We start from the raw sequence: 17,729 nt of genomic DNA, 5'->3' as shown, positions 1-17,729 counted from the left end.
AAAAATTAGATTAAATTTAAATAAGACTAATAAATTTTAAAACTTAAATTTTAATTTTTATGAATTTCATATAAATTTAATGTAGTTTTAAATTCATACTTTCAAATACAATGAGATCAAATTTAGATAAGATTAATAAATTTTAAAACTTAAATTTAATTTTTTATGAATTTGATATAAATTTAATACAGTTTTATACTTAAGTTTTGTTCAATTACACATTGGGTTAAATTCAAGTTCTGAATTTTATGGTTGCGAACATATTGTTTTTAAAAATATAAATATTTTGAAAAATAAAAATAAAATGGCAGAGAAGGAAAGTGTGAGATTTTAAAAAGCGCGCGGCACTGCCACTCCCACATTGGACCGACGACGACGCCACTCCTCTCCCTCCCTCTCTCTCTCTCTCTTCTCCCCCCCCCCCCCCCCCCCCCCCCCCCCCGGGGTGGGATTGAATTGGGAATTGCAGGGGATTTTGTTGAGAGAAGGAGGGGACGAGGCCCAGGTCGACTCGGCAACAGAGGGCTTCGTTCGATCTTCCGGACATTCTCGCCGGAGCTCTCCCGTTCTCCGATCAATTTCCAGGTGCTTTCGTTGTTCTCATTGTTTTTTTCTCCCCTTCTAACAGCCCCATTCTCTCTATTTTCTTTCTGTTCTTCGCTTTCCAATTCGGTCTCTTTATATATGCTTTCAATTTCGCAAATTTATCATCAATAATCACGTCGTAATTCATTCTCTCCTTGATTTTGATGGTTTTCTTGTTTATTGTTGTTAATTTCTGTTTTCCGGATTTGCATTTTCCCCAGACGGCTCAAGAATTTTGCCTTTTTATTATCTGTTGCATTATGTGATGCGGATTCGCCTGTGTTGTTGTCTCATTTTTCGTCCTCCGAAATTTCGTGTTCTACTTGTTATTTAAAAGAAGAGCAGCTTTGTTTCTCTTCCAGTCATCCTTTGAATTTTTTTCTTTTAGCCGATATTTCTGGCGGCAGATGTGCATTTATATGTTTTCCCCTGAGTTGTTTGGTTTGGGTAGGTAGTCATTTATATAATTTTTAAAAGAAGTAGAATGTGACTTTTTGCATTCAATATTAGAAAGATTCTTGTAGTTTTGAGTTCCAATATCAAGGTACCCATCATTCTACATCTGAATATTTTAGTCAAATGCAGGTTTCTCGGGAGCTGGAGTCGAATTGATGTTCCCATTTGATATCCCACATGTATTTCCATTAATTTGAAATACAATTTTCTATTCAAAGATGATTTTTGCGCATGAGAGCTACCCTAAATTCCCTTAAAGTTCAAGCCTTCAAAGTACTGATTAGATTCTAAATTCTAAAAAGGAAAATGAAAATTTTTATTTTTCTAATAATCAGAATATTAGTAGGATAAACACGACTCTAAATTCATGTTTTGCTTTTGTTGCAATGGGTGAATATTTCTTAACCTTCATAGAAAGATTACATTTAGAATATCATCCTAGGAGTTTGAAGTACTGTTAGGGAATACCCAAACTCTATTCAACACTTGTTCTTGAAGTTCAGCATTTTTTGAGCATTCCTACATCAAGCAAAAGATTGAGGTTATGCCAATAAGTTTCCTTTTGATCCTTATAGAACATGTCCTCTTCAGCCTAGTTTTTCCGGCTGAACTGATGTTATGATTTTGTTTGTATTGGTAACTGTGACATTAATCTGACCATTGTAATAATTTGTTCTATCATTATGATTCTGTTTGCCAGCTCTTCTTGTGAAGTTGGCATCCCATATTAAGGGAAACATTCATCATAACTGGGCTTTGTAAAACAAATTCCTCATTGTAGGCCTCTGTGTTTCAACACCAGATAAAAAAACTAAATCACATATTAGGTACTTACAAGCCAGAAAATGCCAAAGAAAAATTTCCACTTCCATCGCTGATGAACCTATGAAACAGGTTAGTGATGCTGGGAATTGTGTGAGAGATTTTCAATTTGTGAATTTGTTGATGTTGACTTTGAGAAGGGCGCTACAACCACCTGCAGAAGATCACAGGTTTCAAATTTGACCTTTCATCTCATCCAGCTGCAATGTAACCACAGTCAAATTGATGCAAATGGTATTTTCTCTTCAATAAATTAAAGGGCAAAAGACACCAACCTCCCTTGAAGTTTGACAAAAAGACAGAGACTTTCCATGAGGTTTCAAAAATCTCATGAGCTTCCCGTAAGGTTTCAAAAATGCCACAAACCTCCCTTGACCTTTGATTTTTTTGGTAACACTTACACCCTTTAAAGCACTTGTCTTTTTGCAAAATGCGATAGGGGGTTTGTGTCTTTTTAGCAAACATTAAGGGAGGTTTCTAGAATTCTTGAAATCTTAAGGGAGGTCCCTCAAAATTTTGAAATCTTGGGTGAGTTAGTATCTTTTTTCCAAACCTCAAGGGAGGTTAGTGTATTTTGTCTTTCCCATGAGGAAATCAAGAAAACATGATTATTGATCGGGTAATCTTGACTCGTAAATCACCTTATATGGGATCCTTAGAAAGGGCTAGCAGTACTGAATAAGAATAGAAATGGAAGAGATTGTTACCATTTGTCAATTTTTAGGCGGGTCTTTTTGTCCCGAAGCTCTCCAAGGTTGGACTATAAGTACTAGAGACAGCTCATCATATGCAATATTAATATGCTTGTATATGGCTGTCACCATCAGTCACTGAATCAGTTTAAGTAGATTTTCACATTTGTTACATTTTAAATTGCATATATCTTATCCATATCTATCATATATATAAGAATAAGAGGCATTATCTAAGTCTTGACCATAGAAATGATGAACCTCATATAAGTCTGTAGCATAGTTGAAATCAAAGAAGAAAAGCAGGTCTTCATTTGCATGAAATTCAGAATTCTTCATTAATTGCTCAGAATTAGATTTTGTGTTGATTTATAAAAATCTGAGTACCTCCAAGTATTTGAATATTGTATGTTGAGAGTGATCTTTTGTAGAGACCCGAACCCATAAAATAGGGAAATAAATAAATAAAAAAAAGGTAAAAAGGTAGTTTTAGCAGGCTTCGTCAGTGAAGCCAAGGTTCTCGTTGATGAAGGCCCTTCTGCGCTTTGTCGTCAAAATTCAAAGCCTTGGTGACGAAGAGATCCCGACCGACAAGAAAAATATCATACTAGGGTTCGTCGATGAGGGAAGAGGTTCGTCAACGAAGATCCTTCTGTGGCTCGTTGACGAGGGCACAATTCGTCGATGAATTTGACCGGGTCAAGGGGTCTATAAATATCATTTTTCATTGCTTAGGGGTGAAGAAATCACAGAAGCTCTCTCTCTCTCTCTTTAGAACCACCGAGCTCCCTCTCTCTCTCTTCGATCCTTTGCTGTTCATCACCCGAATCAATGATCCGACGTTACTATGTCGATCAGGGGGAAAACCTCTACGATTATAGCGGATTGGATCTTCGTTTTGAGGAATTTCCAGGTTTTATCCCGAAATTGAGGTAAGAGTCTAAGTTCGTTTTTGGTTCAGTAGATTTGTAGTAAATAGGATTGTATTAAAGTATCATCATTTTGTTTTTAGGTTTTGGGAACTCGGCTCGTTGTTTTGAAGCCGTATAGTTTGTGTTTCAGTGTTCGGCGAAATAGGTAAGGGGATTTGTTTACATCAGAATTTTTAGGAAACTAAACTACTAAAAAGTTAGCTTATGTTTATATGCACGTATTGACTACTTATTTGTAAAGTTTTACCAGGTAAAAATGCCGGTTTTACGATTTTACGGTTTTGGTAAAAATGAGTGTGTTGGCGTACGATCTCCAAACTTTTCAAAACTTCTTTATTTGCAATAAACTTAACGTAGGAGATGCTTGAAACCCCTTGTTTCCCTTTTAAATGTTACTTTTCGAGTTATATGCTATATATAGCGGATTTTTGTCCAAATGAGTGTGGCATATGATATGAAATATGAATCTAGTTAAATACGTATATGAACTATGGGAATTGAAGTTCCATTTTGCTATCTGAAAATGTGAAAAACAGGTGTCGGTTATATACCGAACTTTATATGTGAAAAAGGTTAAAACGAAAGTGTGTGTGCCGATTTATACCACAGTATGAATGAATGAGTTTGTGAAAATACTAGAACTGTACAGGTGATTTGTAATTGGAAACAAGTTAATTGTTTTATTGTAAATTATATATATGATATTGGGACCGCAGCTTGTTACTATGAGAGCCTTAAAAAGCTCAATGTTATATGAAGCCTTAAAAAGCTTAAGCGCGGTTCCGTTGCTATATTCTGGATACAATGCAACCACACATCTGATTTTCAGTGTGGGTATCAAGATAGTCGGCTGGGTAGGTGTGTGCCACTGGTGGATTAATGAACCAGGTGGATTCAGTCGGACTATAGTAACCATAATGACTGACAAGTTCCTGCGTAGGGTAAGACTTGTTCAGGAATTTATGATCGCATAACCTACCCCAAGGGGTAGTGTTGGCATTTGTTATGAAGTTTCTAAGCTGGGCGGTGTACATGATTTAAAAACTAAAATGGGTAAAGTCATAGGTTTGAGTACTAGGCGGAGGGATTGTACAGTGTATGAGCCTGTATCCTCCCCTAACCTCGGGAACTCTCGCCTTGCAACGATGCTGAATTATCTATTGCAGGAAATATATAAATATCTCCTATGTTACAGTATTGAGAATATGTTTTATATGTAACTGCTTTCTACTGGCTTGAATATGTATTGTCACACACTAATGTAATATCTTTCACCTTACTGGGAAGTGTCTCACCCCAGCATACAACTTTTGTTTCAGGTCCTGCAGGATGTCGGTCCTAGTTGCTAGAGGGACTTGGAGTCTCGTATTGTGTATAGATCACGTAAGTGTTTTGTATATGTAATAGACTTAGTTCAGAATGTCTTTTTGGGGAATTGTAAGAACAGGTTATGTTTTAAGCACGATCATATGTATGTGAGGATACAGTTAGAAACTCTGGTTTGTCTTATAGATTCCATATGAATGTTTATGTTTTTTGGTGTGCATTAGATTACAGATTAGTATGAAACACCCGTATGTCCCTATTCAGGGCGGGTTGTACATGTATGTTTATCAAAGACAAGTGTATTATACAGGTGTAGTAGCACTCCGGGGCCGTATATAAGGCTAGGGCGTTACAGTTGGTATCAGAGCCGTAGCCAACCAGAAGTGTGATATGGTTCACACTGCCTAATTAGGGAAATATTCAGAGCTTAGGTTGTTAGGTTCTATAGATTAGACTATACCAGAGTTTAGGATGGGAATAAGATCTTGAGTTTAGCTTTGTACAGCTAGAGACAGAAATCCATTGACAGACTTCTATATTTTTTTGGATCAATCGAAAGGTTCAGAAAATTATGGCAATCCATCGACGGTTTTCTTTCCGAGTGGAAGGGCGGAACTTGAGTTAGAATGAGAATGTTGAGTTATCTGAGTACGTCAGTAGTAGGAATGTGGATTTAGGGAACTGAGTCCCTAGTATTTTAGTATTAGCTGATACTTAGGGTATTAAGCTTCTAATCGATTTTCTTAAATTGCATCTTCAGGATGGAGTCCAGGGATAATACTGCCAACGTAGGAGGCAATAGTAGTGAGAGAGCAGGCCATGAGGTTGGCAGCGACTCCACAAGTGTACTACGGACAGCTTACGATTGAGGTGGTGCGAACGAATAAGGCGCAGGACCGCCCTATGGCTGAGTTGGGCTGTTCTATCGACCAATTCACTAGACTGAAACCTTCTATTTTCATAGGAAGTGCATATTCGATTCGAGTTGAGAATTGGATCCAGGAGATAGAGAAGATCCTGGATGTTCTGAACTACATAAAGAAGCAGAAAGTAACCTTTGCAACGTTCAAGTTGTAAGGGGAGGCAGAGAGATGGTGGGTGTTGGTAAAGAAAATGGAGGAGCATCAACCGATACCAGTAGTGATGAAGTGGGCCTGTTTCAGAGAGTTATTCTTTGATTAGTACTTTTCGGCCATGATCAGAAATGCGAAGATGGAGGAATTTATGAGTTTGACACAGGGGCAGCTAACAGTTCAGCAGTACGCTGCCAGATTCCAGGAGCTATCCCGATTTGCTTCATTCATGATACCGAATGAGGCAATGAAGGCCTAGAAGTTTCAGAGGGGCCTGAAGAAGGAAATTCAGAGGCAAACAACAATCTTGCAGTTGCAGGACTTTGCTACTCTGGTAGACAAAGCCACTGTAGTAGAGGAGAGCCTACAGGAGGACACAGAGGTCCAGGTTCCGAAGAAAAGGCCAGAGTCTCCTAGTTCTTACTCTGGCGCGAGGTAGGGCACCTAGAAGAAGGGCAACGGTGGTACATCTCAGAGTACCTCATCCACTCATGTTTGTCCTACGCGTGGTATTAGGCACTCCGGAGAGTGTAGGCGGGGTGTAGGGGCTTGCTTTCGGTGTGGTAAGCAGGGACATCAGATAAGAGATTGTCGCATGCTGAGGAATGATGGAGCCTTACCACAGCCATACAGAGGAGGTACACAGGCGCAACGTGGTGCTCAACAAGGGGGTACAACCCAGGCAAGGGTGTATTCCCTGACTCCAGGCGACGCAGAGAACGCTGGTGATGTAGTCACAGGTATCATTTACATGCTTTCTCATAAAGCTATTATATTATTTGATTCAGGGGCAACGCATTCCTTTATCTCCCGGGGATTTGTTAAACTGTGTGGGTTAGAGGTTCAACAGTTAGATTATGAACTGGTAGTGGCTATGCCATCTAGGTCTGTAGTCATGTGTAGTAAAGTAATCCATGACTTTTCAGTAGAAATTCAGGAGAGGGTACTACCAGTCAATCTTATTGTATTTGACATGTATGTCTTTGATATTATCCTAGGGATGGATTGGTTATTTATCAGTTATGCCAGTATCGATTGCCACAGGAGAGAGGTGGTATTTAGACCTCCAGGGGAGTAGGAATTCAAGTTCTTAGGGTCGTGTGTGCGTTCAACACCACGGATTCTTTTAGTTATGCAAGTTAGGAGATTACTCCTCGAGGGATGCCCAGGGTACCTGGTGTTTGTGAAAGACACGCCGGAAGAAGAACGTAAACTGGAGGGGATTCCTGTAGTGTGCGAGTTTCTAGACGTGTTTCCAGAGGACTTGCCAGGATTACCTTTAGATCGTGAGGTGGAGTTTGTTATAGAGTTGGTTCCAGGTACGGCCCCAATATCGAAAACTCTATATCGTATGGCTCTAGCAGAATTGAGAGAGTTGAAGGAGCAACTTCAGGAGCTACTAGGTAAGGGGTACATTCGACCGAGTGTTTCACCCTGGGGAGCACCGGTGATGTTTGTAAAGAAGAAGAACGAGTCGATGAGGATGTGCATCGACTACAGAGACCTTAACAAGGTGACGATGAAGAATAAATACTTGCTACCCAAGATCGATGATCTGTTTGACCAGCTACAGGGCATGCAGATCTTGTTTAAGATCGATCTACAATCTGTGTATCACCAACTGAAGGTGAAAGCGGAGGACGTTCCGAAGACAGCTTTCCGAACCCGGTATGGTCATTACAAATTCATGGTTATGCCATTCGGTCTGACAAATGCACCTGCGACATTTATGGATCTGATGAACCGGGTCTTTCAAGAATACTTAGACCAGTTCGTCGGGGTATTTATAGATGACATTGTAGTGTATTCCAGGAATGCTGCAGAACATGAAGTTCATTTGAGACTGGTACTACAAATGCTAAGGGAGAAGAGGTTATATGCTAAACTGAAGAAATGCAAGTTCTGATCGGAACAGATTGCATTTCTAGGGCATGTGGTGTCCAAAGAAGGAGTATCAGTGGATCCAAGTAAAATAGAAGCGGTAGTGGACTGGGCGAGATAGAAGAATGTTCAGGAGGTCAGAAGTTTTCTGGTTCTTGTAGGATACTACCGACGGTTCGTAGAAGGGTTCTCCAGTTTAGCAGGTCCTTTGACACAACTCACGAGAAAGAACGTGAAGTATGATTGGACGGATGAGTGCGAGGTGAGTTTCCAGGAGCTAAAACAGCGGTTGGTTTTTGCTCTAGTTCTAACCATTCCATCTGGGGATGGTGGATTTGTTATCTTTAGTGACGCCTCTAAGAAAGGTCTCAGGTGTGTTCTAATGCAACAGGGAAGGGTGATTGCTTATGCTTCTCGTCAACTCAAAGAGTACGAGAAGAACTACCCGACATATGATATGGAATTATCAGCGATAGTGTTTGCATTGAAAATCTGAAGGCACTACCTATACGGTGAAAGGTGCGAGATTTTTACCAACCATAAAAGTCTTAAGTACATTTTCACCTAGAAAGAGTTGAATATGAGGCAGCATAGATGACTTGAGTTGATAAAGGATTACGACTGTACCATTAGCTATCATCTAGGAAAAGCAAATGTGGTAGTTGATGCTCTGAGCCGGAAGTCCGTTGATGCGTCAGTCTCAACAGTGGGAGTTCAGCATCAGATCTGTATGGACCTGGAAAGGTTGGGCTTAGAGGTTGTGGAAGGAAATCACTAGGCTCTTCTTGCTAGTTTAGTGGTATAACCGACCTTATAGGAGAGGATCAGAACAGCTCAGAAGGAGGACGAAGAGTTGGTAGAGGTTGTGGAAGTGGTACATAGTGGTTTAAATTCGGATTTCAATATCTCTGATGATGGGATATTGAGATTCCACAGTAGGGTTTGTGTACCGAATGACGCCAAGATTAAACGGGTCATTCTAGAGGAGGCACATCGTTCGCTCTACACCGTACATCCAGGAAGTACGAAAATGTAACGAAACCTGAGGGAATCTTTCTAATGGTTGAATATAAAAAGAGAGATTGCCCGTTTCGTAGAGCAGTGTCTGACATGTCAGCAGGTCAAGGCAGAGCACCAGGGGCCAACAGGACCCCTTTGGCCACTTGACATTCCCAAGTGGAAATGGGAGCATATCTCGATAGATTTTGTATCGGAGTTACCTACGGCAGTGCATGGGCAGAATGCTATATGGGTTGTGGTAGATCGGCTGACAAAGACTGCACATTTCATTCCAATCAGAGTCGGCTATTCTTTGAATCTGCTGGCAGAACTATATGTGCAGAAGATTGTATGACTTCATGGTATCCCAGTTTCTATCGTTTCAGATCGAGACCCACATTTTACTTCTCGATTCTGAAAGAGTCTATAGGATGCCTTGGGATTGCAGCTTACATTCAATACGTCATTTCACCCGCAGACGGATGGACAGTCTGAGAGGACTATTCAGACATTAGAGGATATGTTGCGAGCATATGTACTAGATTTTGGAGACAGTTGGATACAGTATCTACCGCTTGTGGAATTTGTGTATAATAACAACTACCAGACCAGCATTGAGATGACACCATATGAGGCATTGTATGGTCGTCAGTGTCAGTCTCCGTTGTATTGGGATCAAGTAGGCGAGCGGCAGATATTAGGACCGGAACTGATTCAGTAGGCCTTTGCAAAGGTCGGGCTGATCAGAGAGAGAATCAAGGTAGTTCAAAGTCGGTAGAAGAGTTATGCAAATACTCGCCGACGAGAGCTAGAGTTCGAGGCAGGAGATATGGTATTCCTGAAGGTTGCTCCGATGAAAGGGGTGATAAGATTTGGGAAGAAAGGGAAACTAAGCCCTCGGCACATTGGATCATTTGAGATCCTGGAAAGGATAGGTCCGGTTGCTTATCAAGTGGCATTACCCCCAGCACTATCCAGAGTTCACGGCGTGTTTCACGTGTTAGTGCTAAGGAAATATGTGCCCAATCCTTCGCACGTGTTGAGTTACGAGCCTTTAGAGATCAGTGATGCTTTAGTATACGAAGAGGTTTCGGTGCAGATATTAGATCAGAAGGTGAAAAAATTACGGACTAAGGAGATATCGTTAGTGAAGGTATTATGGCGTAATCACGCAGTGGAGGAAGTTTTATGGAAATTAGAGTCAGAGATACACCAGAAGTACTCTTAGTTATTTAGAGATAGTTAGAGTTAGATAGGTCAAGTAGAATAGGTGGTTCAGGTTATTTTAGATATGGTTTTCGGGAGAGTTTTGTATGTGTATTGTAATCTCCCGAAGCATCACATTGTAACCATGGTATTCCTTCGCCATATGTGAGGATATGTAATAAACTTGGGTCGGAGCCGCTATGTGGGTGGCTGCCGACTCTTCTGTAGAACTGAGTCATAAGATAAGGTTATGCTTAGAAACAGTTAACAAATTTCGAGGACGAAATTTTTATAAGGAGAGAAGAGATTGTAGAGACCCTAACCCATAAAATAAGGAAAAAAAAAAAGGTAATTTTAGCAGGTTTCGTCAACAAAGCCAAGGTTCTCGTCAACAAAGGCCCTTCTACGTTTGCGCTTCGTTGCCCAAATTCAAAGCCTTGGCGATGAAGAGATCCTGATCGACAGGAAAAAAATCATACTAGAGTTCGTCGACGAGGGAAGAGGTTCGTCAACGAAAATCATTCTGTGGCTCGTTGACGAGGGCACAATTTGTCGACGAGTTTGACCGGGTCAAGGGGTCTATAAATATCATTTTTCATTGCTCAAGGGTGAAGAAGTCATGAAAGCTCTCTCTCTCTCTCTAGAACCGGTGAGCTCTCTTTCTCTCTCTTCAATCCTTCGTTGTTCGTCACTCGAATCAATGATCCGACGTTACTACGTGGATCAGGGGGAAAACCTCTACGATTATAGCGGATTAGATCTTCATTTTGAGGAATTTTCAGGTTTTATCCCGAAATCGAGGTAAGAGTCTAAGTTCGTTTTTGGTTCGGTAGATATGTAGTAAATAGGATTGTATTAAAGTATTGTCCTTTGGTTTTTAGGTTTTGGAAACTCGGCTCGTTGTTTTAGAGCTGTATAGTTCGTGTTTCAATGTTCGGGGAAATAGGTAAGAGAATTTGTTTACATTAGACTTTTTAGAAAAATAAACCGCTAAAAAGTTAGCTTATGTTTATATGTACGTATTGACTGCTTATTTGCAAAGTTTAACCGGATAAAAATGCCGGTTTAACGATTTTACGGTTTTGGTAAAAATGAGGGTGTTGGCGTACGATTTCCAAACTTTTCAAAACTTCTTTATTTGCATTAAACTTAATGTAGAAGATGCTTGAAACTCCTTGTTTCCTGTTTAAATGTTACTTTTCGAGTTATATACTATATATAGCGGATTTTTGTCCCAATGAGTGTGGCATATGATATGAAATGGAATATGTGAATCTAGTTAAATATGTATATGAACTATGGGAATTGAAGTTCCATTTTGCTATGAGAGGCTTAAAAAGCTCAACGTTATATGAAACCTTAAAAAGCTTAAACGCGGTTCTGTTGCTATATTCTGGATACAGTGCAACCACACATCTGATTTTCAGTGTGGGTATCAAGATAGTCGGCTTGGTAGGTGTGTGCCACTAGTGGATTAATGGACCAGGTGGATTCAGTCGGACTATAGTAACCATAATGACTGACAAGTGCCTACGTTGGGTAGGGCTTGTACAGTGTATGAGCCTGTACCCTCCCCTAACCTCAGGAACTCTCGTTTGCAACGATGCTGAATTATCTATTGCAGGAAATATATAAATATCTCCTATATTACAGTATTGAGAATATGTTTTATATGTAACTGCTTTCTACTGGCTTGAATATGTATTGTCACACACTGATTTAATATCTTCCACCTTATTGAGAAGTGTCTCACCCCAACATACAACCTTTGTTTCAGGTCCTGCAGGACATCGGTCCTAGTTACTAGAGGGACTTGGAGTGTCGTATTGTGTATAGATCACGTAATTGTTTTGTATATATAATAGACTTAGTTCAAAATGTCCTTTTGGGGAATTGTAAGAACAGGTTATGTTTTAAGCACGATCGTATGTATGTGAGGATACAGTTAGAAACTCTGGTTTGTCTTATAGATTCCATATAATTGTTTATGCTTTCCATTGTGCATTAGATTACAGATCAGTATGAAACACCCGTATGTCCCTATTCAGGGCGGGTTGTACATGTATGTTTATCAAAGACAGGTGTATTATACAGGTGTAGTAGCACTCCGGAGCCATATATAGGGCTGGGGCGTTACATCTGTGGCCATGATTCATGTCTAGTAGAATTTTTTGGTTCTGTCTGAACTCCAACTTGCTCTATTTGCATCCTGAAAATTCTCATTGTTTCAATACAAAGAGTTCTTTCACGGTCACTTATATGTAGTTTAGACCTTTGATGGAGGGTTTGCTTATTCCTTGGGGTCTATATGAATAATTTCTCTATGATAGAAGTTCATTTATCTGCAGGAATATGCCTGGAGGAAACCTGGTTTGATTCTGTCGGCGTTTTGGAGTCTGATTCAGATGAAGTGCACGGAGGTAGTGTACTTTATCTCATTGCAACTCATTTTGTGTTTGCAGAATTTTTTTTTAGATGCTAATTTCTGTTTCTCTATTTTTTGATTGCCAGGGTCCTTCCTATTGGTAGGCAGTACGCTTGCAAACATGTCAAACACCAAATTGCTCCAGTTTGGAAGTGCGTCATGCTTTGTAGAATCTGGTTGTAAGTATCAGGGATTTTATGGAAGTTACCTCAAAATAGATGGAGGCAAAGCTGATAAATTCTTGAGCAAAGATGACTGCAGAGAATCGGGTAGATTCTCACATTTAAGTGATGAGCTTTCATGCTTACCGAATGAGGATGACACTTCTATCAGGAGCAAAGAAGTATTAGATGATCCTTATGAAAGCTTTAATGGCTTAAGCGAGATTCAAGATTCTAAAGAGAAAATTCAAGAAAGCCTATTGACTCGGTCTCAGTTGCTTCCCTTGGTCTGCTTTAATGACAAGAATGAACCACCGTTGAGCTCCCCTTCAGCACAGGGGAAGAACTCAATGGCTGTCATGTTTTCCTTAAAGTCAAAATCCTATGAAGGAGATGAAATAACTGAATTTTGTAAGTATTTGATCAAGTTGATTTTTTTTCCTTCTTGGGCTTTGGTCTTCTTTAGTTGTTATATGGGTGTTCAAATCATAAATTTTTTTTCCCTCATGAAGTTTGGTGTGTATGTCATAATTCACAATATTGTGCACCTTAGTACCACTCCCACTCTGATCCTATAAGCTATAATCTATCCTAAGTTCTTATTTATTTGGATCGGTTGGCACAGCATATGAAAATGTGCATGAACAAAATTAGATGTATATGTTGTCATGGTAAGGGAAGAAAAGGTCTCCCACCCTCCATTCTCTAATTTCTTTTTATCGAATTGCTGTTTTTCAGGGAAAAAAAAAAGACTGGGACAGAATATTTAATATTATAACTTCTTAAAATCAATCATAACTACTCTCATTATTAATATTTTAAAATTTTTTTATATTTCTTAGTGTGTTTGCACACTAAAATAGTTTTTTAATCCTTTTTAGTTATAGTATTTTCTTGATCCCCATTTCCCCAGTGAGGAATACAAAGCGATATAATTTATGTATGACGTTGCAGGTGATGAAACCATGTTTTGGCATTAAATATGTGATATAAATATGTTTCAAAAAACCTTCATGAGCTCTAAATGGAGGATTTCAACTCACATGCAAAAGTAAATTTTTAGTTCTTTTTAATTATAGCATTTGCTCTATCCACAGTGAGGTTTATAATGCAACATAAAATGTGTAGTTATCTCATTGGAGGTGGTGAAGCCATGTTTTGGCATTAAAGTGATATACATATATTTCGCAAGACGACCCTTCATAAGCTTTGGATGGAGGATTTTAACAAGTAAAGTGACTTATATAACTCTAAGTAAAATATATATATTTTTCTAAGTTCTGTTTTTTCCCTTAACCTGAGGATATATTACAGATTGGTTATCTAATCTGAATAGATATGAAAATGGCTGGTTATTTGGTTTTTTCTGTACATTACTATAACTTTGTCTACAATTAATAATTTTGCAAATTTATCTTCAATGATTCTGTATCAGTGTAAAATATGTGGTATAATAATATTTTGTAATTTCCATTAGACCTCCTTATGCTGTGAATGAAAGAATTGTAAAAAAATAAGATAAGATGTCATCTAGTACTTCTTTTTCTAAGATCAACTTTTTACCCTATGCTTATAGATATAACTATGGGTTAAAAAGAAAAAGGCTTGTAATGTAAATTACTGCAACCTTGTGTAAATGCTTACAGTGTTAACGATTTTGCAAATTTAGTTTTTAATGATTTTTCAACATTTGTGCTTAACAGTGCCAAAAATTATGAACATTGGAATTTTTTAGCAGGTGAGTCCAAGAGGTTTGTATATCGTCCCAGAGCAGGACTTTTGATTCCATGTTCAACAGTAGAGAAGCCAACAAGAGGTACTTGGTCTGCAGTTGCACCTTCAGTCTTTAAGCTCCGCAGCGAAAATTATTTCAGGCATGTGACTGAGTTGCTTCTGCCCAAATTTTTCTAGTTTATGCGCACCAATTATTTGTGCATCGTTTATGTTCTCAATCTTCCCTAACTGTCCAAACATGAACCAGAATTTTTTAGTAGTTTAGGAGCTAAACATGAACAGTCCTTCATGCAGAGACAAAAGGAAAACACCCGCTCCAAATTGTAGCCCATATTTCCCAATTGGTGTTGATTTATTTATTTGCCCACGAAAGATGCCTCACATTGCTCAGCACCTTGAACTTCCCTCTGTAAAAACACACGAGAAAGTACCAGCACTGTTAATTGTGAATATACAGGTTACTTATTTTGCTTTACATTTTTTTTATAAAATTTTTTTTGTATCTTTCATGTTGAATTTAGCGGTTTTGTTGGTTGGAGGTGAAGAGATGGGTTTGGGTTGCCTCCATTACTCCATTTTATGGTTCGTCTGGCTCCTTTTGTGATTGCCACTTACAACACAACAAAAAAATGTCATGTGCATGCCGTGGTTGGGAACTGAAGTATGAATAAAAGGGATACCCAAGGTTATGTTGCCTATGTGGATTAGGCATTGTTTGTGAAAAACAGGACAGCAATTTCATTGGTTTATAAGAACATGTTAAACCCTTTGACCTTCTTTATCTTTTCATGTGCTTTGGCAGCTGCCGACCTATCCTCCAGCAATATTTCTTGGTGCGAGCGATGGAGAAGGTATGAGTCTTGTGTTATATTTCCAGGTGTCAGAGAGTTTTGAAGAGATCTCTTCTCATTTTCAGGACAGCATCAAGGTATTTCATATTGCCTTTTACCATGATCCTCTAGTACGACTTTGAGCATTAGAAAAAATAAAAAATAAATGTTTGCTATTTTACTATTCCTGATGGTTTATTCCATTTCCTTTTGGATCAAGTGTTGAAGGAGGATTAAAAGCAGATATGAATGGGTTCTTTTTCTACCTATCTTCTGCAATTATGTTGAAGTATAGGACTTAATTTGATTCATATCAAACTTTGTTTAAATGTTGCTTGTGTTTTTCACTCTCAAATTTTACATTTAGAACTATTGGTGTCTTATTTTGTTTACCTCTTTGAGTGACACCTCAGTTGACTGTCATTTTTTGGTTCCTGCTGCAGAGATTGGTAGATGATGAGATTGAGAAGGTTAAATATTTTGCGAAGGAATCAAAAGTTCCTTTTAGAGAAAGGCTTAAAATTATGGCGGGGGTGGTTAATCCAGAGGAACTCCAATTAAGCTCTGCTGAATATAAGCTTTTACAGACTTATAACGACAAGCCAGTGCTTTCACGCCCTCAACACAATTTTTTTAGGGTACTCAAAATTTCTACAATTTCATGATTGCAATGATAAAATCTTTGTTATTCCTCCTCTTCATGGATCATAGTGATAGACTGATAGCTGTTCCTTTGTCGTCAGCATTGGGAAGCTCATTTTGTCAGTATCTTGTAAAATTTTATGCTATGAACTGATCATGGGACGATCGTATCTCAGGTTTACACATATTTTACCACACACTGCCGTACATGTTATCTAGAAAATTTTAAATATTTTTGGCACTTTTGGTCTAAACATTCAATCTTTAATGCAATTGTTAAAATTTTCATTTATCAAATATGATTTTTGAAGCCACTGATTCTAGCTCCTACCTATAAAAATTAATGGATTACTTGCAGTTCAGGATTCTCCCATTGTTCTTTGCCCATTCTGAATGGCCTGTAACCATTTCCTTGTTTAGCTTTTAGTATTGTATCAACACTAATTTGGTCTCTGCCTTTTACTATGGATGTAGGGACCTAATTATTTTGAGATTGACCTCGATATACACTGTTTTAGTTACATATCTAGGAAAGGACTCCATGCATTCCGAGAACGATTGAAACATGGGATACTTGATCTTGGTTTAACCATCCAGGTATAATTATTTTCTTACCACTTGTATTTGTGTTAATGGTTGGATTTCAATGCTGGTGCGTTTACTTAACAGGAGAACTGTTTGGAACTCCATAAAATCACTCACCCTATGTTTGGTGAGGTTTTGGATTTGGATTTGCATTAGATTTGGATAAGATGTGATGTAAAATTGTGTTGAAATTTATCGAAATCTACCCAAATCCAAATCTAAGGTTTGAAATCCATACTCCTGAATGCAGTGTCAGAATTTTTCACATTTGTAGAAGTTGACATGCATTTGACCTGAAAGAATGCAAAAAAAAAAAAAAAAAAAATCCTCCCACCCGTAGTCTTTCACTTGATCAATCAGCTTTGGAAACTGAAAAAATTTTTGAGGTTCTCTTCCAAATATTTATACTTTGTACAATTATAGTAGTGGATGGAACCCACTATTCAACTCTCTAAATTAAGTTGCATGTGGGAACTGCCAAATGGATTGAGGAAATAAAGACAAGATGCTCAAAGAGAGTGCAAGGGAAAGAGAAGGGCACTCAAATGGCACATGCCACCTTTCTGGTCCATACTATTTTATAAAGGAAATAGAGTTTTTTTTTTTCCACCTCTGAAGACGCAGAGGGCATACACTCACTTTCCTAAAGATTCTCATCTCTTGGAAGGAAATGTTGGTTCTTAAAAATTCACATGGTCTAGCCACCAAAGCCTTGGACTGTAGCAGGTTGGGGATTGGTGTGGTTAAGGCCTGTTTGGGAACTTTTTGTCCTTAAAACTAACCAGCTGTTCCTTTGATGTTGCTTTCAGGCACAAAAGCCAGAGGAACTACCAGAGCAAGTCCTGTGCTGTGTGCGATTGAATAAGATTGAGTTCATGAATCATGGCCAAATACCTACAATCGTGACCCATGATTGACTTTTGATGGGGAGCAGTAGCAAGTGCATTTGAAGCCAGTGCTGCTTACAGATACGGGTAAAGGAAAGCATTTTTTTTTTTTCGGGTAAGATTTTGTATGGATGGGAGAAGGGTTATGAGATTTGGAGAACGTTTCAAGTGCCCTACCCATTCAAATGACAGAAAACAAAGAAAGAGAATAGAAAATCCATTTTCAAATAATAAGTGGATTCACTTCTCATGTATACTCTGATTATAATTGAAAGAAGAAACTCATGCTGATATGGCATTTTTATAGAATTCTGCACGCGTTTTGCATTGCTATGCGAGTTGGGCTTGTTTGAATTTTGAATTAAGTTAGAATTATAATTTTATAAAAAAAAAAAAAAAATTGAATTGAATCTGGCATAAAATCAATTCAATGGTGATTCTGAAATTTAGTAAAATAATGCTAAGTAGCATTAATTTCTAAGCTTGAATTTAA

General features: G+C 38.4%; 1 protein-coding gene across 2 annotated transcripts; it reads left to right on the top strand.

Moving 5' to 3' along the window:
- The first annotated feature begins 363 nt into the window (after positions 1–363).
- On the top strand, positions 364–17,545 carry LOC131143737 (uncharacterized). 2 transcript variants are annotated; one of them, XM_058092017.1, is made up of 9 exons: positions 364–585; positions 12,321–12,392; positions 12,484–12,969; positions 14,297–14,432; positions 14,587–14,749; positions 15,095–15,220; positions 15,566–15,760; positions 16,239–16,361; positions 17,159–17,545. In XM_058092017.1, the coding sequence occupies exons 3-9, from the start codon at positions 12,519–12,521 to the stop codon at positions 17,264–17,266; spliced, it is 1,302 nt and encodes a 433-aa protein (XP_057948000.1). In that variant the 5' UTR covers positions 364–585; positions 12,321–12,392; positions 12,484–12,518; the 3' UTR covers positions 17,267–17,545. The 2 variants fall into 2 exon arrangements, with proteins under 2 accessions (XP_057948000.1, XP_057947999.1); XM_058092016.1 differs by having other exon boundaries at positions 14,294–14,432.
- Positions 17,546–17,729: the final 184 nt, after the last annotated feature.

This window comes from Malania oleifera, chromosome 12, assembly GCF_029873635.1.
Source record: "Malania oleifera isolate guangnan ecotype guangnan chromosome 12, ASM2987363v1, whole genome shotgun sequence".
NCBI lineage: Eukaryota > Viridiplantae > Streptophyta > Magnoliopsida > Santalales > Ximeniaceae > Malania > Malania oleifera.
This window is presented reverse-complemented; position numbering and strand designations above follow the sequence as displayed.